Here is an 18,924-nt window from a genome sequence, read left to right as displayed (position 1 = left end):
AACATGTTTGACCAAGTTTCTCCAATGCCAAAAGCACTTTTTTCTTCAAAAAATTATTTTTTTTCAAAGTTGAAGTGCTTGACCAAACTTTTAAAGTAAAAAAATATTTTTGAGTAGAAGCAAAAGCAGTTTTAGAAAAACAGAAAAAAATAGCTTATCTCCAGAAATATTTTTTTTGAAAAAACACTTTTGAGAAAAATATACTTAGAAACACTTTTTTACAGCTTGGCCAAACACAAACTGTTTCTCGTCAAAAATACTTAGTGAGAAAAATAATTCTCAAAATAAGTTGAGTTTAGAAGCTTAGCCAAACCTGCCCACAAATTACTTAGCACCAAAAGTACTTTTGAGAAAACCACTTTTAAAAAGAATCTTTATACAAATAGCTAGTCATATTTATTAATTTATATATTGATTATATATAATTATACATATATAATACATAAATTATATATATATATATATATATATATATTATATCTCCATCGTCTATTTTTTGTTTAAGTAGTTGGGTGGTATGCTATTTGACCAAACAGGCTTGACTTGTATAACCACTAAAGGTTTTTGGCAACATATTGTAGCTGAAGGGGAAGTTCTGGGATTGACAGAGCAAGGGTAGGAAACATCTCCGCGCTGGAGCCGGGTACCTGTATTTTTTTTTGGGGGGGGGGGGGGGAGTTCTTCAGCATTTTCTTCCTTGTTGACTATGTATATAATTTCATTCCTTTTGCAGAGTACAGACATACTTCAAGTTCAGGAGAAGCAAGAGACACAAGCAAAGAAGAAATAGCCAAATCAAAGAGGTAACTTTCTTCAATTTCAATTGCTCGTCCATCCATGGCAAGAATTTAATTACATTTTTACTACCTCAGCTTACATAATTGTTTCCTTATGGAAATTACTGTTCATATCAACCATTCATCTTAGCCTTTTGTTCGATTTCTAAGACACGGACAAGCTTAATTGTTTTCAATTAATGAAAAAGTGTGTGTTTGCTAAGAAATTTTTTTTTGAAAAATATTTTTTAATTTTTTCATGTTTGATAATATTTTGCAAAACGTTTTTTTCGTGAATCTAATTTCCTCTGAGTGGAGGTTTCTAAACTCTTTTTCAAGCTTTTTGCACCTATTCTCCGCTTCCACCCTCCATCCTCACCACCCCTAACCCCCATCCCTCACCCCCCACCATCTACCCTTGCCAACCCCTCCTCCGGCCCCTAGATCTCGACCTACCACCTTCCCTGCCCTTACTCATTTAGTCTCCCATAATATTTGTCTAAATTATATACTTTTCAAAAAATATTTTCTTTATCTAGCCAAACACAAAAAAATAAAAGAAAATCACTTAAAAAATATTTTTTTTAGGAAAACATTTTCTAATGAAAATGAAAAGATTTTCCTTGTACAAAACACACCCAAAGTGTGCTCTTCCGAATCTGTTTATTTATTCAAATTACTTCTGTCTGGGAACATGACACTACAAAATAATGAAACATTGACCCCCCCCCCCCCCCCCCCCCCCCCACAAAAAAAAAAAATCCCATGTTTTGCTTTGCCGTTTTTTTCCAATTGAATTCTGCATCAATGAATTGGTTTGATTGTAATGATCATCTATGAATTGAGCAAAAGATTTTGATAAAGTACTCTCTTTCTCTCTCCGTGGAATTTTGCAGTTTCAACAAAGTTTATCTAAGACGATGGCACAACATATTGAGATTACCCGACTGCTCGATCAAACTCCTCCGAAGGATGAGGTCTCTCTCTCCTCTGTCTCTCACAAGACACACACACACACACAAACACAGAATCTCTTTTGTTTTTTTCCCCACTGTTTGTGTACTATTTTTGACAAGAGGAAATAAGATAGGAAGTATTAACGGATTTGATGGGAAATGAAAACAAGTTTAAGGCTAAAGGCGGATCTTAGCACAACCAACACAGCAACATGTCATCCCAAGTTAAATCTTAAGATGTTTTATTGAGGTATTCATTATTTATAGCTTTCTCATTAGTGGGTTGCTCTAGTGGTAAGCACCCTTCACTTCCAACCAAGAGGTGGTGAGTTCGAGTCACTCAAGAGCAAGGTGGGGAGTTCTTGGAGGGAGGGAGCCGAGGGTCTATCGGAAACAACCTCTCTATCCCAAGGTAGGGGTAAGGTCTGCGTACACACTATAGTCCACAAACCCCACTAGTGTGATTATACTGGGTTGTAGTTGTTGTCATTATATAAAAGAGTCTTAGCTTTAACGTGGTTAGAGAGATATGATCCCCTAAAATTTGTACATGGACAATTTGATTGTCCTTTTAAATTTAAGCTTGTGGCACAAAATGGCAACCAAACAAGATCAGACTCGGTAACAGAATAGCAATTTATCCTTCTCTTGTAGCAAAGTAACTGCTACAGCTGATCTAGACGAAGAATAGACTCAATCATAAAGACTAGATAATTGGGGAAATAAAGTTATGTTGTCCTTATTACCTCTATTCAGTAAAAGAGCGAAGGTTTCAAATCCACTGATTCTCCTCGCCATTTTTGAGAGCTTTCATTTGCCTTCAGTCGATCGATGTATGTTTTTCATAAATATAGTATGACGTAATTTTTTCCACTATTATCAGTTTTGGATTTCATCAGCTGACTTCCATCTTTTTGCAACAAACTAAACAAATAATTTTTTTCCAAAAAGAAAAAGTAAAAAAACAACTCCTATTCTAAGAAGAATAGAAAAGAAGTGTCATAATCGTAGTTTTTTTTTACTACACAAAATTATTTTTGTCAGACGCTAAAATATCTCTACTTCCATTAATCTTTAATATCATATCAGTGTAAAACAATCTTGTGCGTAAAAAGTTAGAAATTAAATAGTTATAAGTAGATAAATAAATGTATTAGCAAATGTTTATTACATATAGTCCATATATTCAACATTTTATGGGTTAAGTGGGTAAACCACTTGTATATAAAGGATAGACCATGGTGGCAATACTCTCCTCCATCTGACGGTTGTTGGTACTGGAAAAACATTTGTTCAATAAGATACAAATTTGCCGGGGGGCTTGTGAACAATGGCTGGCTTAAATAGGATGGTAGATACTCAGTGCGGAGTGGGTACCAGTGGAGGAAGGGGACTATAGAAGATTGGCCATGGTACAGGGGAGTTTGGAGCAGGCTGAATGTTCCCAAGCACTGCTTTATCAGTTGGCTTGCTATCCATAAGAGACTGTTAATGAGGGACAGGCTGCTAAAGATGAGGATTAGCCAAGATAGCTGGTGTCTAATATGTGGAAATCAACTGCAGACTGTGGAACATCTTTTCTTTGAGCACACACTCTCCCAGACATGTCTTCAACTACTGTTGCAATGGGTGCATAGCGGCATAATCAAAACAAATATAAAGGGGATTTGGTGAAGGGTAGTAAGAGCAGTTAAAGGGAAAATCTGTAGGGATTTTGTCACATCAATGGTGGCTGCGCTAATATATAGAATATGGAGGGCAAGGAGTGAGGCCCTGTGAAACTACAAAGTCCCAACTCCTTGCGTGATATATATACGAACAAGTCCAACAAGATTGTAAGATTAGAGTAGTAACAATTTTGAATAAGAAGAGTAGTAGGATTGAGTGGGAATGGATAGACCAATTGTATAGGAAGAGTTGAAAGGAGTAGATTAGAAACAATGATTAAGGCTAAGTTGCTCCGACATGGCAATTTAGGTGCCGCACCCGTGTCGACACGACACTAGTATGGGTGTGGGTATGAGATCCGTACCAGATCTGGTCAAATAATTTTGGGTACTTTGATCACAACGGACGGAAATATTTGACACGAGATACAATTTGATTCCCAAAATCAGAACCAAAACTAGGATAAATTTGAAGAAAATAACATACCTTATCTAAGAAATCAATCCTTTACTTATCTATAATTTGAGAATAAAAAAAAATCGACACTTTACAAGCTATGCTTAAATATTCCACAAAATTTATCATAATTTAAAGATATTTTTATTTTTTCTTTTGAATTATTTTTAGTCGGATCCCTGCACCCGTATCCGTACTAGGATCCGTATCCCCGAATCTTAAAATTTACATCTCGAAGGATCCGACCTCTAGATCCGCACCCGTGTCGGACACCCGCACCCGTGTCCGAGCAACTTAGGATAAAGGAAATGGAGGATAGGAGGGGCTTATTTACTGTTGCTGTAGTATAGGCAATTAGGGGCCTTGTTTTTGGCTTGGTTATGATTGTTTTTCTGTACAGTTTTTTTATTGGGGTACTGGTGATTAATAAATTTTTTTGTTTTCACCTAAAAAATATATTTAACATTTTTTTAGTTTTTTTATTAGTAATACGGATATGTACTATTGCTCCTTAATCCATTTGGTGGTAATTCATGGATGGTTATTCAACTTTTTACTTTATTGTATCACAGTCATTAAATTATATTTTACAACAAAAAAGTTACTTGTCTTTACCTAAATATAATGGAAAGCCACTAAGGGGTCATTTGGTTGGGAAACAAGTTATCCCATCATTAATTATCACGGGATTAGTTATCTCACTTTCCCATAAGGATAAAAAATACTATAATTCCGGGATAACTAATCCCGGGATTAGTTATACCACGATTTTATCCCAATAAAAAATGGGATAAACTCATCTCAAATTTATTCACGAGATTAATTATCCCTTATCCCGCATACCAAACGAGCCCTAAATGTTTTTGTAACCTAAAAGTCACTCAAGTTGACCCAAGTATCATATATAGAACATGTCTCCTTTGTGTTCTCCTAGAGAGTTTCTGAAAGAATTATGCAAAATCGAGTGATTTTATTTTTGTTTCAATAAATAGTTTAGTGACTTAAATGATACATAAATAAATTTGAATAACTTTTTCATTACAAAAAATATTTAATAACCTTGGTGCAATAAAATGAAAATTAAGTAACCTTTCATGAAATTAACCCAATCCTTTTATAGTCGGGACTTTCTCCTTATAATTATTTTTTTGGCCGTCACACTCAAACTTATGGAAGTTAGCTCCAAAATTTGTACTATTAGGGGTCGTTTGGTTTGATGACAAGTTGTACCGGGATTAGTTATGATGAGATTAGTTATTCTGGTATTATTTATTACTGACTGTTTGGTATGCTGTATTAATCCTGAGATTTTCAATTTTATTACTTTATCCTGGGATAACTTGTCGTAAGATTATTATTCCACTCTCTGGGAGATATAAGTTATCCGGTACTATTTTTAATTCTGGGAATCCCAGAATTAGTAACCAAACAAGTGATAAGGCGGTATTAAATTTTTATTCGAGGATTATTTTTGCTTATCCATCATATCAAATGACCCCTTAGTGTTTCAAATTGAAGTAATGCTTTATTACACAAAAGAGAGATACTAACCCTCGGAACCCTTCTTCGAAAAATAACACCGTTTATGTAGGTGAAAGAGTTGTCCGTATGCAAGTTGTGTTGAATCCTTCAATAACTTGTATGTCTTTGGGATATATAATAGCAAAAGTGAACAAATTTCATGAAGTCTCAAGCCCTATGTCCAACCCAACTGTTGCCTTTTTTCTGTTTTGTGGTCTTCTATAATTTTTTAAATAAAAAACACATAAATTATAATCAAATGATATTGAAATGAGAAAATCCTAAAACACACATGCCACTTACGAAGAATTCTCTCTTCTCACTCGTCTCTCTCGATCAGTCGCCATCTCGCCCGCAGTTGCTAAGCCCCTCACCCGCTGTTGCTGCTTCCTTCTTCGCCTTTGTCGTTGCCAGTCATCGAGCTCGAGCGGTTAGTTCTCTCTCTCTCCCTTTCTTACTTGAAGATAATATGATATACTAATATACGTGATTTATATGATTACATTGAATTAGTTCAAATCAATGTTACTTTTTATTCAAGTAAGTATTAGTTAGATGACAAATGTCAGTTCAAATTTAAATAAGTGTTAGTTTAATTATACAAATGATCATGTAGATGTAAAGATCGATCCCTTATATATTTCTTCTATCTCAAAATTCATCTCACTTGGATAGTTGTCTTTCCTTTCTTTGTGTGGGTTTTTATAGTTACTTGATTATTGTAAATGTATTTGTATGGTTATATATATTGATGATTTTTTTCTATGCTAATATAGAGTTTGTAATTTGGTTTGTTTCTATGAATTAGGTTAAAGTTAAATTGCTAAATTTTCTTGTTTTAAAGTATATAGATTTATCGTAACATATATTGTACCGTTTATAAAAAAAATGACATTAAAAATAACTTGTTTGTGTCGTGCATCGCTGAAGTTCTACCTTAGTATTTGGCTGAACTCCTTTGTCCAAAATACTAGGTCCGCGGTCTGCCCACTTCAACCATTCTTTTCTTTAGTTTTTATTGTTTAAAATACATAATAACTATGGACTTAGAGGGTGTTTGGTTAAGCTTATAAGCTGGTCAAACTGGCTTATAAACACTTTTTGACTTATCTACGCATTTGGTAAATACCCAAAGTGCTTATAAGCCAAGTGCTTATAAGCTAAAATCAGCCATAAGTCATAAATTGGTCACCCTCAACTTATGCCTTTTTAGCTTATAAGCACTTTTAGTTTGACCAAGGCTTTTACTAGTTTATTCTTAATAATATTTTCTAATTCACAAAATATTTTTTCCAAAATAAATTTTCTAACTTTCTTTTCATTCCATATTCTTTGTGCATCTTTTTCTTTACAAAATAACTTTTTAATTTATAATCTTTTGTAAAGTTTTTAAGGATATTTTGATCATTTTAATAAAAGAATTACTTATCAGTTTTTTTCTACCAAACACATCAACTGCTTATCAGTTTCAACACGTCTATCCAAACACGTAATTGCTTATTTAAAAAATCAGTTTCAGCACTTAAAAATACTTTTCAGCACTTCAAACTTATCGGCTATTTACAATCAGCTAATCCAAACAGGCTCTTAGTACTACTGTACTAACTGCATTGTGACAATTCTATGTGAAAAGAAAATAAAACATTCAAAAAGCAAAAATTAAGAAAATCCTCTTACTCTGTTCTACTAATTACAGATACAAGAAGGCAGGGAAGCGGATTATGTGATCGAGATAAAGACAGCAGATGTTCAAAATCCAGTATTTGATGAAGGATTGTCTACCGAATCATGTACCATCTTTAAAGTAAATGCGGGACTACATGAATCAAATCCAAATGCGTATAGGCCAAAGTTGATCTCCATCGGTCCTTACCATAAAAACAATCCGAAACTTCGCTCGATGGAAAAGTATAAACTGCGTTACCGACAACGGTTTCTCCGCAGGAAAAAGACGATTGATTTGGAAAGTTGCATTAGAGAATTGGAGGGACTGAAGGATGAAGCACTTAAGTGTTATGATGATATAGATGAGGATTTTAACAATGATAGTTGTAGGAAATTTGTGGAAATGCTGTTGCTTGATGGCTGTTTTGTGGTTGAATATATCCGTGAGTTCTGTAAAATGGTGCCGGAGGGAGAAGACAAAATTATCAAAGCGGCTTGGATGGAAGTTCTTGTAGATCGTGACTTGTTGCTACTAGAAAACCAACTCCCTTTTTTTATCCTCGCCAAACTTCATGAGATGACTACGGATCATGACGTCCCATTCATAGAGATGGTGAAATACAACTTTGCTACTAGTTTACCGAAGGTGACTCCTAAATTCATAAGGGAAACTGATGGGAATGCCAAAGAAGTCAAACATTTACTTCAAGTAATACACATGTGTTGTTGCCCTTCAGGAATGAATGCTAGCCTAACTGGGAATGCTAGCAATAAATTAAAACATGGCAAGAAAAGTTTTAACTGGCCTTCGCAACTAATTTGGACCAACAAAAAGCAACAAATTGAGGAGGATGACGACATATGGCACGACCGCATGCGATGTGCAACAGAGCTTGAGGAAGCAGGAATTAAATTTTCAAGAACTGGGAAAATTTATAGAAGGTTGAACAAGGACAACGAGGAGGATTGTATAAGTTTATTTGATATCAAGTACGACAAGGAATTGATCGAAATTCCTTGTTTTGAGGTGGTTGATAGTACGGAGACCGTTTTGAGAAATTTGATAGCTTACGAGCAACACTCTATTGGTGTACATCATAAATATTTCACAGATTATGTAATTCTTATGGATCGTCTAATCAACTCTGAAAAAGATGTGAAGTTGTTTCGCTTGAAGGGAATAATCAGAAACCGAATAGGCGATGACAATGAAGCAGCTAGCATCTTTAACAGACTTGGAGAAGGAGTGATCCCTTCAACTCAGTTCTATTACAAAGAAGCATGCAAAAAGGTGGTTGAGCATTGTGAAAAACCATGTAGTGAAAGGAAGGCAAGTTTTTGGCACAATTACTTTAATGGTCCTTGGGTGGGACTTTCAACTGCAGCTGCAGTAATCCTCCTTTCGCTCACAGTTATGCAAACAGTATTAACTTTCATAAGTACTCTTAAGTAGTCGCTGTAATCATATACTATGATCTACCGAGTTTGTATAGTCTAAGTTTGTGCACTGATGATTTTCTTATGGACCAAGGGTGAGTGTGACTTAAAGTTATGGATTTATTTATTTTTTAAAAAATAATAGTTAAATTGTACTTTCTTGAGCCGAGGGTCTATTGGAAACAGCTTCTCTACCTTCTCGGGTAGATACACTACCATCCTAATACCCCACTTAGTTTTGGTTAAGTTATACTAATAGTGTAAAAACTATTTACACAATTAGTATATCGTATAATTCTAAATCGATTTTGTAACCATAATCAAGAGCTTTAGTTGAAATAAGACTACAAATTCGGTTTTACTTGTTACTCCTTATGTATGTCTCAAATTAATAATGTTTTTTTCCATTTCCTCATGGGACAGCATGGTAGAAAGCAAACGCAATAAATTAACGAGAGGGTGAATACTATATATTTATATCTTTATATTAATATATATCTATATCTATATCTAAAAGCACGAATATTAAACGTTAAATTTGAACAAAAAAAACATTCTTGTAGTATTAATTGACTTTTATACTCTTTTAAAATTAAAAAATAACTATGTAAGATAAGATTGTGATTAATCCTTCAAAGTCAACTAATAAAATTGAACAAAAATATGAATTAAGCCTATTTCTTACCGTGTCTTGTTTCAAGGTATAGTCCTATGCAACAACAAACTCCCAAATAATATAATGATCTATATCTATATTTATCTATTTTTATATATATATATATATATATATAAGCACGAATATTTTATGTTAAATATTGAACGACTAAAATATTCTCATAACATTGATGTACTTTAATGTCCTTAAATATTTATATAATTTAAGGATGTAATTGTAAATTATCCAAGGGTAAAATTCTTTTCCAATTTAAATTACACATGGAAACCCTACAAAATTGATATCAGGTATAAATATAATTTGTGGACGGCTAATCACCGGCACATCAAACTAACCCTTGTCTTACACGGCTGAACAAGACCAAGGAATCTTTTTTTATTAATTCACTTGGTGATAGAAATTGTGTAGTTTAAGAACGGTAAGGAAATACTAAGGAGTATAATTTAATTAGAATTTTGTTTCATCAAATTATATAGCACAAATGTTAATAATTTTTTCAACCTTCATATATTTGCAGATTTATATAGATAATAGAGACGATTGCATCCTCGCTGGTGATCAAGCATGTTGTCCCCATTTTTTTTTTGTTTCGACTACCTTTGATCTACTATTATTTAGTTTTTAGGTGTTGGTTTTTTCTATAACGCAGAGATAGACCCATGGACGTTCTTGCAACTACGTCAAGCGGCACACATTCTTGGGATGTTGGAGAGCAAAATTGAAAAGTATTTTTGTTTCTTTTGGAGAAATTAAAGTATATTAAGGAATTAATATTTTGTGTTATTGTACAGTTTTTATCTTTAATAGGAAACAACGGTACGGAAGGGAGTTCTTAACTTTTTGGAGATCAATGTAGAAAAATAGAATTGATTTGTAATTTTTGGTTTCTTTCTTGCTTTTAATAGTATGTTGATTATGTTTAGTTTCCTATGTATTAGAAACTACCCGAAGGTGGTTTTTTTTCCTTGTGTTCTTTTGGTTTTGTCTATTTAATTTATTGTTTAGTTCTTTTCTAAATGGTTATTAATATTATCTTGTCTTTCTGTAGGTCAGCACTTTGGTTATAAGATTTTGCACGCTTGGGGTTGACTCGGGGTATGAATATTATAAAAAAAGCTATATTGTTTTAATCACACGTTTTATTTTTCATATAAAATACTTTTTCATCGAATAAAATAAGATGTATTTCAAACTTTCTATTGTTCAAAGACCATTGCCGCACTTAACATGGCTAAAAGGATATTCTATGATTATTTGCCTGTCCAAATATTAGGTTTATGCCCAAATGATGAATTTCTTTAGTAATTCAGATTTCTCTTTTGTAGTTTAAATTTGCTTGAGTTCATTTCTCAATAACCTTTTTAGATAACACGACTGCAATTATTAGATTTTATCACATGAAAGCTTACTTTTATTTTAATATAGAAAGTTTTACTTCATACTTAGAAGAGAAGTGATTAGAGGCTTGAGTTAATCATTCAATCCAACTAAAATAAAAATTGCAGGTTATAAATGCGACTACAAAATTTGAATCATGCACAGGTATGAGTCAATCCTTATACATGATATGTGATGCTGTCTTAATGATAAAATTTCAATAACTGCCATCCTTAAGAATCATGATATGTATGCGCTTTGTAATAATTGATATAAATAACGTGCAATACAACAAAAAAGTAATGTCATGAAAGGTAAGAATGATTATCTCTATTGTCTCCATTATTAGTGTATCTTAATCTAAAGAAATATGTCTTTGATTATCTGAATTGTTAAATATTATAATTACATGGTTTGACCATACGTTTTGTATATACTTGTTCTGTTATTAAGTGTTGTTGCATTATTTAAATGATTTTACACCTTTTAGCATAACTTTCAGATTGTTTAGTTCCATTATTCTTAGATTACTATTAAAACTTTATTACTGAGTTGGTTTGAGTTACATTTTCTTATTTATTTTAAGGAGTTGATTATTGACCTTCACATATCCAGTAACAAGTAATTTTAGAATATTTATGCAACTGAATGTTTAATATTTTTGGTAAGATATTTCGTGCATCGCATGAACATGGATACTAGTACTATATTAAAAGCACGAAACTCATTAGTGAAATGTCGTACGTCTTTTTTACCCTTTAAAAGTAGAGTCTACATTGGACAAAATTATAATTTAAAGTATATTCCTAATATTTAGGATTTTGAATCAACTATAATTTAGGTTATATAAGTAAAAAATCCTACATTATTCAAGCCATTAAAATCAATTAAAAATTTACTTTATATCAATTCTAACCATAGCTCATTCCATGTTACTTTTGCCCAATCCTAATATTTAGGAGTTTTTCACGTTATATTTCCTTATTTATTTTTCACGTAAAAAGTGAACCTAAATACTATATATACTAAGAGAATCAAAATATTACTTAATTGAAACTCGAATATTTTAAATGAAACATAATTAAATTTATGTTAAGACAATATTGAAATATCTACTTTAAAACCATATCAACTTGAATTGTTAGAAAGAGTAATAATAAATTATGTATAGATAGTGTTCACCTTTGATACAATATCATTTAGTTATTTTTCTAATATTTTATTACTTTGAAATCAACTAAATTTTGATTTTTTTAACGTATATATGATGTCCTAATACTTAGGACATTTATTATATAAATTATTTCCTAATATGAATAGACAATCGATCCTTCTCCGTGTACAATTACATTTAAGGTTATTGACCCCCATTGTTTATTTTATTTTAGACAAGAATGGGTTGTTTTAGTGGTGAACATCCTCCACTTCCAATCAAGAGGTTGTGAGTTCGAGTCACCTCAAGAGTAAGGTGGGGAGTTCTTGGAGGGAGGGAGCCGAGGGTCTATCGGAAACAGCTTCTCTACCCAAGGGTAGGGGTAAGGTCTGCGTACACACTACCCTGTCCCGACCCAATTTTTTCTCTGTTGGGTATCGTGATGACACCTAGTCTTAGGGACTAGGTAAGTCTATAGTTTATTTAATAACAATAATAATTTAATAACATCTAACAATCTTTGAAATGGAAACCTCCATAAAATTTATAATTTCCAAAACCGGTAGTACCAGCCATAAGCTCTACTGAATTACTAAAAAGCCTATAAATATAACTGTTTTAAAATAGAGATAAAATATTGCAAGTACAAATTCAGAAGGTGACTCCAAAGTCTGCGAACGCAGCAACAGGTTTACCTTGAGTCTCCACAGCCAGATTCGTACCGTTAGCAAGCGGTCAACTGACTCCATATTACCTGACTTTGCACAAAAATGTGCATAAGTGTAGTATGAGTACGCCATGGTCGGTACCCAGTAAGTATAAAGACTAACCTCAGTGGAGTAGAGACGAGGTACAGTCAAGACACTCACTAATCAATTAACCTGTGCAGTGTAGCGGTATATAATAATAATAATAGAAATAAATGGCAATGATGGCAACAAGAATAAATAAATATTGCTCAAACGAATAAGGAACACGAATACAACCAATCAATCAAGTCCCTCAAATATACGCCTTTCCAATGTAAGTACTTCAAGTATAAATCTTTCAAATAATATTTTTGGAATATAATTCCTTCAAATAAAAGTCGCCTTATGACACCTCATTTCATAATCATAAAAATATGGGTCTCAATCTACTTCCATATTTCTACGGCACCTCGTGCCCATATTTCTAACACAACTGCACGGACAGCTCACGTGCCAATAATATCAATGTATATAAGATCCACATGATCAGTTTATTCCACTAAAGTGAGTTTACATTGTTTTAAATCAAGTAAGAAATGAATTTATTCTAGAAATTATTTGGGTGAAGAAAATAACATTCTACTTAAATTAAAGTATCATATCAACTACTGATTTGGATGTAAAACTATTTAATTTAAAACATAATAAAAAATTCTTTTATTTAAATCAACTCAATCATCAAAAATCAGTAAGAAAAATCAGAAATATACTTCTTTATAGTCTCGTGCTAAAAAGCCAAAGCAAAAATAATACAACTAGGAGCACAAAACACATAATAATAAAGTCAACTAGTACATCACGGAAAAAGACAAAAATTTACATATTTAGTGAAACAAAATCACCCAAGACAAGAACATAAATAAAGAAATATCAACAGGCCACTCCCGATGTACCGCCTCGTAGTCCCAAATCATACGTAAATTCACAATATCTCATTTTCTTATATCACTGCGGGAGCCTTCACGTTTAATTTTTAAAGAAATTATTTTTTCCGAAATAGCATCTCGCGTTTTAGCCACCCTTATCACACCGCATGACTTCTAGTAGTTCCCCTACTAGCCATGCGTTTCAAGCCTTATCTCACCGCATGCATTTTAACACCATGGCCTTATATCACCGCATGACTTCTAGTATTTTTCCTACTAGCCACGCATTTCAAGCCACCCTTATCTCACCGCATGCGTATCATTATCACAATATTTCACAAATCGCACCTCAAGTGCCCAAATATCACAGCATAATACAACTTGCACCTCAAGTGCTCAAATATTACAACATATCACAAATTACACATCAAGTGCTCAAATATTATAACATATCACAAATTGCACATTAGGTGCCCAAATATTATAACTTTCTACAGAAATCAACAATACATTATTTTTCCACAATAAGAAGCCCACGGCTCAGCCATAATGCGCACAAAAATCTTAACAAAATATCCGGGAGTGAAAAACTCAATAAAATAATAATTCACAATTTAACACTTTGCCTCAATATGATTCACGACCTTTATAATTCAATACCAAATTTTCAACAACGTGAACTGAGAAGTAATTCATCAAGGAACAACACCTCCTTTAAATCACAACTTTAAGAAATAATTAGATTTATTCATCTTATTAACTAAATTTTCCATTTAAATTATCTGTAGGTAAAAATCAATAATGAAAGTGTTTTCCATAAAAATGGCAACTCAAACAAACACAGAGTTCACATAAAAGTCAAGTGGCAATCACACCAAATTATCATATAAAAACGACATCGGCAAACAAGGAATGAGGCATGACAAATAAGGGATTTAATAAGTTACAACAATTTTCCAATTTAATACTTAAGGGCATCTACGAATTTCAATCGATATAATATGCACATATAAACCAAGTACGTACTCGTCACCTCGCGTACATGATTTTCAATTACAGAGATTACACATAAGACTCAATGCCTAAGGAGAATTTTTCCCACTCAAGGTTAGGCAAGATACTTACCTTTTTGAAGTTAGGCCGATATTCCAAAATAGCCTTCTTGCTTGAATTGACCTTCAGAAAGCTCAAATCTATCCAAATTAATTGTATAACTACATTAATATTCATCGGAAACGATTCCGGTTAATAAAATGTCAACTTAAAATTTATTCCAAAAAGTCAACAAAAGTCAACTGTCACGACCCGAAATTCCTACCATCGGACCGTAATGGCGCCTAATATTTCACTTGCTAGACAAGCCAATGTTAGAATTATGTTAACCAATTTTAAAAGAAACAATTGCGAAAGCAAAGTTTGAAATATAGTGAAATAATTCATAAAAATAACGGTGTCTAAATACCATCCCAAAATTGGTGTCACAAGTACACGAGCTTCTAGAATAAATACAAATAAAGGTCTGAATAAAATAAAGCAGTCTGAAAATAAACACACAACTAAAGTAAAATAGACGGGGACTTCAGAACTGCGGACGCCGTGCAGTTATACCTCAAGTCTCCTCCGAGTAGCTGAAATCCGAGCAAGTCTATGGTACGCCGCTGGGACCAACTCCAAAATCTGCACAATAAGTGCAGAGTATAGTATCAGTACAACCGACCCCATGTACTGGTAAGTGCTGAGCCTAACCTCGACGAAGTAGTGACGAGGCTAAGGCGGGTCACTTACATTAACCTGTACGCAATATTAGTAACAACAACGGATAACAAAATTAAATCAGGTAACTCATTTATAATAATTGAAGCCAACTCATCAGTCATAACCAATTATCATTTCCATCAATTTTCGTTGCAGGGTGTAACCCGCTCTCACAATATATTCACATTTAATTCTGTTGCGGCGTGCAACCCGCTCTTACAATATATTCACATTCAATTCTGTTGTGGCGTGTAACCCGCTCCTCCAATATATTTATTTTAATCAAGTCTGTTGCGGCATGCAACCCGATCCCCCATATATATATATATATATATATATATATATATATATATATATATATATATATATATATATATATATATATATCGACTTTTAAATAATTCTGTTGCGGCGTGCAACCCGCTCCTCCAACATATTCATTTACCAATTCTTATAGAAGAAATTTCCCAAATAAATGCAATAATTAATATAAAATTATAAGATAAAAAGTATACAATAATTATAATTTAATTATGAAACAAACAAAGGCAAATAGCAAATTATTATGAAAATCAGAGAGAAAATATGCAGTTTAATATTTAATATGCTAAATATCACATAACAATTAAGGCACATAATTCAAATAGCATGTAACAATTAATACAGGAATTAAAGAATTAATATTTGACAAAGAATAGGAGAGAAATAATTATTATAATAATTAATTCATGATTTAAAATAATTTATGATTTTTCAAGTAAGCAGGCAAACAATTAATTTGACGACGTATAGACACTTGTCACCTCGCCTATACGTCGCTCACATGCAATTCACATAACAAATAATTTAAGGGTTCTATTTTCTCAAGTCAAGGTTAACCACGACACTTACCTCGCTTTGCAAATTTCAATTAATTACTCGACCACAGCTTTTTCTTTTAAATTTATCTCCAAAAGTTTCAAATCTATTCATAAACAATTCAATATACTCAATACGAATCATAGGGATTAATTCCATATGAATTTACTAATTTTCCGATAAAAATCTGAAATTCATTAAAATATTCGACACTGGGACCCACGTCTCAAATCCCGAAAAAACTCACGAAATCCGAACAACCGTTCCGCTACGAGTTCAACCATACGTGAAAAAAATTCACGGATTCATGATATAAACGAGTATGGAATCATGAAATATAATCAATGTAGGATAAGGAACACTTACCCCAATGTTTCCCGTGAAAATCGCCCAAAAATTTGCCTTAACCGAGCTCAAAACTACCAAAATGTGAAAATAATATCGGACTCTTCGATATATACACTGCCCAGGCATTTTCGCACCTGCGATGCCTGGACTCGCACATGCGAGCTCCCATCTGCGAGAAAAATCTTGCAGCTGCGAAATGGGGCTGCCAGGCGAGGCCTCGCACCTGCAGAGGAAAAATGTGCACCTGCGCTGCCTTCCGCTTCTGCGATTGCTAGGTCCGCTTCTGCGGACGCGCGGGTGCGTGCAAGTTTCCGCACATGCGGACCTTTTCCCAGCCTACCCAGGCCGCTTCTGTGAGGGAAGGCTCGCTTTTGCGAGCTCGCACCTGCGGTCAAAAATCCGCAGGTGCGATTACAACAGAAGGCAAAATTTCAGATTTTGCTTAAGTCCAATTCTTGTTCCGATTTCGATTCGAATCACACTCGGGGTATTCGGAACCCCGTCCGAATATACCAACAAGTCTCGTAACATAATATAGACTTACTCGGGGTCTAAAATCACGTTAAACAACGCTAAAATTACAATTCACACCCTGATTCGAACTTTGAGTTTTAAACTTTTAAATTTGCAAATCTCGTGCCAAAACATACTAAATGAATCCGGAATGACTTCAAATTTGGCACACAAGTCCTAAATGGCATAACGGAGCTATTCAAATTTCCAGAATCGGATTCCGGCTCCAATATCAAAAAGTCAACCCCATGGTCAAACTTGGAAGTCTTTGGCCTTTAAATTGCTAGTTCTGTTAAATGGTCATAACTTGAGCTAGGGACCTCCAAATTAAATTTCGAGCATACGCCCAAGTCCCAAATCACGATAGGGAGCTACCGGAACTGTCAAAATACTGATCAGGGTCCGTTTGCTAAAAATGTTGACCAAAGTCAACTTAGTTGAGTTTTAAAGCTCTATTTTACATTTTTAATCCATTTTTCACATGAAAACTTTCCGAAAAATTTTACGGACTGCACACGCAAGTCGAGGAATGATAAATGGTGCTTTTCGAGGTCTTAGAACACAGAATTACTCATTAAATTTAAAGATGACATTTTGGGTCATCATATTCTCCACCTCTAAAATAAACATTCGTCCTCGAACGGAGTTAGAAAAAGTACCTGAGCTGGAGAAAAGGTGTGGATATTCACTCCGCATGTCCGACTCGGACTCCCAGGTAGATGCCTCTACCGGCTGACCTCTCCATTGCACCCGAACTGAAGGATAACTCTTAGACCTCAACTGTCGGACCTGCCGGGCTAGAATAGCCATCGGCTCCTCCTCGTAAGTCAAATCTTTGTCCAATTGGACTGAGCTGAGATCTAACACATGGGACGGATCACCATGATATTTCCGGAGCATCGACACATGGAATACCGAATAAATCGCTAATAAACTAGGTGGTAATGCAAGCCTGTAGGCTACTTCACCCACCCTTTCAAGAATTTCAAAGGGTCCGATATACCTAGGGCTCAACTTGCCCTTCTTTCTGAACCTCATTACACCTTTCATAGGTGAAACCCGGAGCAATATTCTTTATCCAACCATGAATGCAATATCATAAACTTTACGGTCGGCATAACTCTTTTGCCTAGACTGAGTTGTGCGAAGTCGATCCTAAATAATCTTGACCTTATCCAAGGCAACCTGTACCAAATCGGTACCCAACAACCGAGCCTCTCCCAGTTCAAACCAACCAATTGGCGATCGGCATCGTCTTCCGTATAATGCCTTATATGGAGCCATCTGAATGCTCGACTAGTAGCTATTATTATAAGCAAACTCCGCAAGTGGCAAGAAATGATCCCAAGAACCTCCAAAGTCTATAACACAAGAGAGGATCATATCTTCCAATATCTGAATAGTGCGCTCTGACTGTCCGTCTGTCTGTGGATGAAATATTGTACTCAACTCCACCTGCGTGCCTAACTCACACTGTACAGCCCTCCAGAAATGTGAGGTAAATTGCGTACCTCGATCTGAAATAATAGACAGGGGCACACCGTGAAGGCGGACAATCTCACGAATGTAAATTTCAGCTAACCTCTCTGAAGAATAGGTAACTGCCACTGGAATGAAATGTGCTGACTTGGTCAGCCTGTCCACAATGACCCAAACTGCGTCAAATTGTCTCTGAGTCCGTGGGAGCCCAACAACAAAATCCATAGTGATACGCTCCCACTTCCACTCAGGAATTTCTAACTTCTGAAGCAAACCACCAGGTCTCTGATGCTCGTACTTAACTTGCTGACAATTCAGACATCGGGCTACATATGCAACTATATCCTTTTTCATTCTCCTCCACCAATAATGTTTCCGCAAATCTTGATACATTTTGGCAGTACATGGATGAATAGAATACCTGGAACTGTGTGCTTTTTCAAGAATTAATTCATAAAGCCCATCCACATTAGGCACACAAATACGACCCTACATTCGCAGAACCCCATCTTCCCCCACAGCAACCTGTTTGGCATAACCGTGCCGCACCGTGTCCTTAAGGACAAGTAAGTGAGGATCATCATACTGCCTCTCTCTGATGCGCTCATATAAAGAAGACCGAGCGACTGTGCAAGCTAGAACCCGACTGGGTTCTGAAACATCTAACCTCA

The 18,924-nt window shown here is 34.5% G+C and overlaps 1 protein-coding gene across 1 annotated transcript; it reads left to right on the top strand.

Annotated features, from left to right (window-relative positions):
* Positions 1-519: 519 nt before the first annotated feature.
* On the top strand, positions 520-8,664 carry LOC107785023 (UPF0481 protein At3g47200-like). The gene is made up of 5 exons (XM_075226915.1): positions 520-615; positions 734-803; positions 1,673-1,753; positions 5,718-5,807; positions 7,074-8,664. Exons 3-5 carry the CDS (start codon positions 1,697-1,699, stop codon positions 8,493-8,495), a joined length of 1,569 nt encoding a protein of 522 aa, XP_075083016.1. The 5' UTR covers positions 520-615; positions 734-803; positions 1,673-1,696; the 3' UTR covers positions 8,496-8,664.
* Positions 8,665-18,924: the final 10,260 nt, after the last annotated feature.

This window comes from Nicotiana tabacum, chromosome 12 (genome assembly GCF_000715075.1).
Source record: "Nicotiana tabacum cultivar K326 chromosome 12, ASM71507v2, whole genome shotgun sequence".
Lineage (NCBI taxonomy): Eukaryota > Viridiplantae > Streptophyta > Magnoliopsida > Solanales > Solanaceae > Nicotiana > Nicotiana tabacum.
The sequence above is the reverse complement of the archived record's forward strand: the minus strand, read 5'-3'. Positions and strand labels throughout refer to the sequence as shown.

What these genes read in the sequence shown, in the direction of transcription:
- LOC107785023 (XM_075226915.1), top strand. Translation starts at nt 1,697, where the DNA reads ATGGCACAACATATTGAGATTACCCGACTGCTCGATCAAACTCCTCCG. An exon ending in AAACTCCTCCGAAGGATGAG is followed by an intron (nt 1,754 to 5,717) that starts GTCTCTCTCTCC and finishes TCTCTCGATCAG; the next exon opens with TCGCCATCTCGCCCGCAGTT. An exon ending in CCAGTCATCGAGCTCGAGCG is followed by an intron (nt 5,808 to 7,073) that starts GTTAGTTCTCTC and finishes TACTAATTACAG; the next exon opens with ATACAAGAAGGCAGGGAAGC.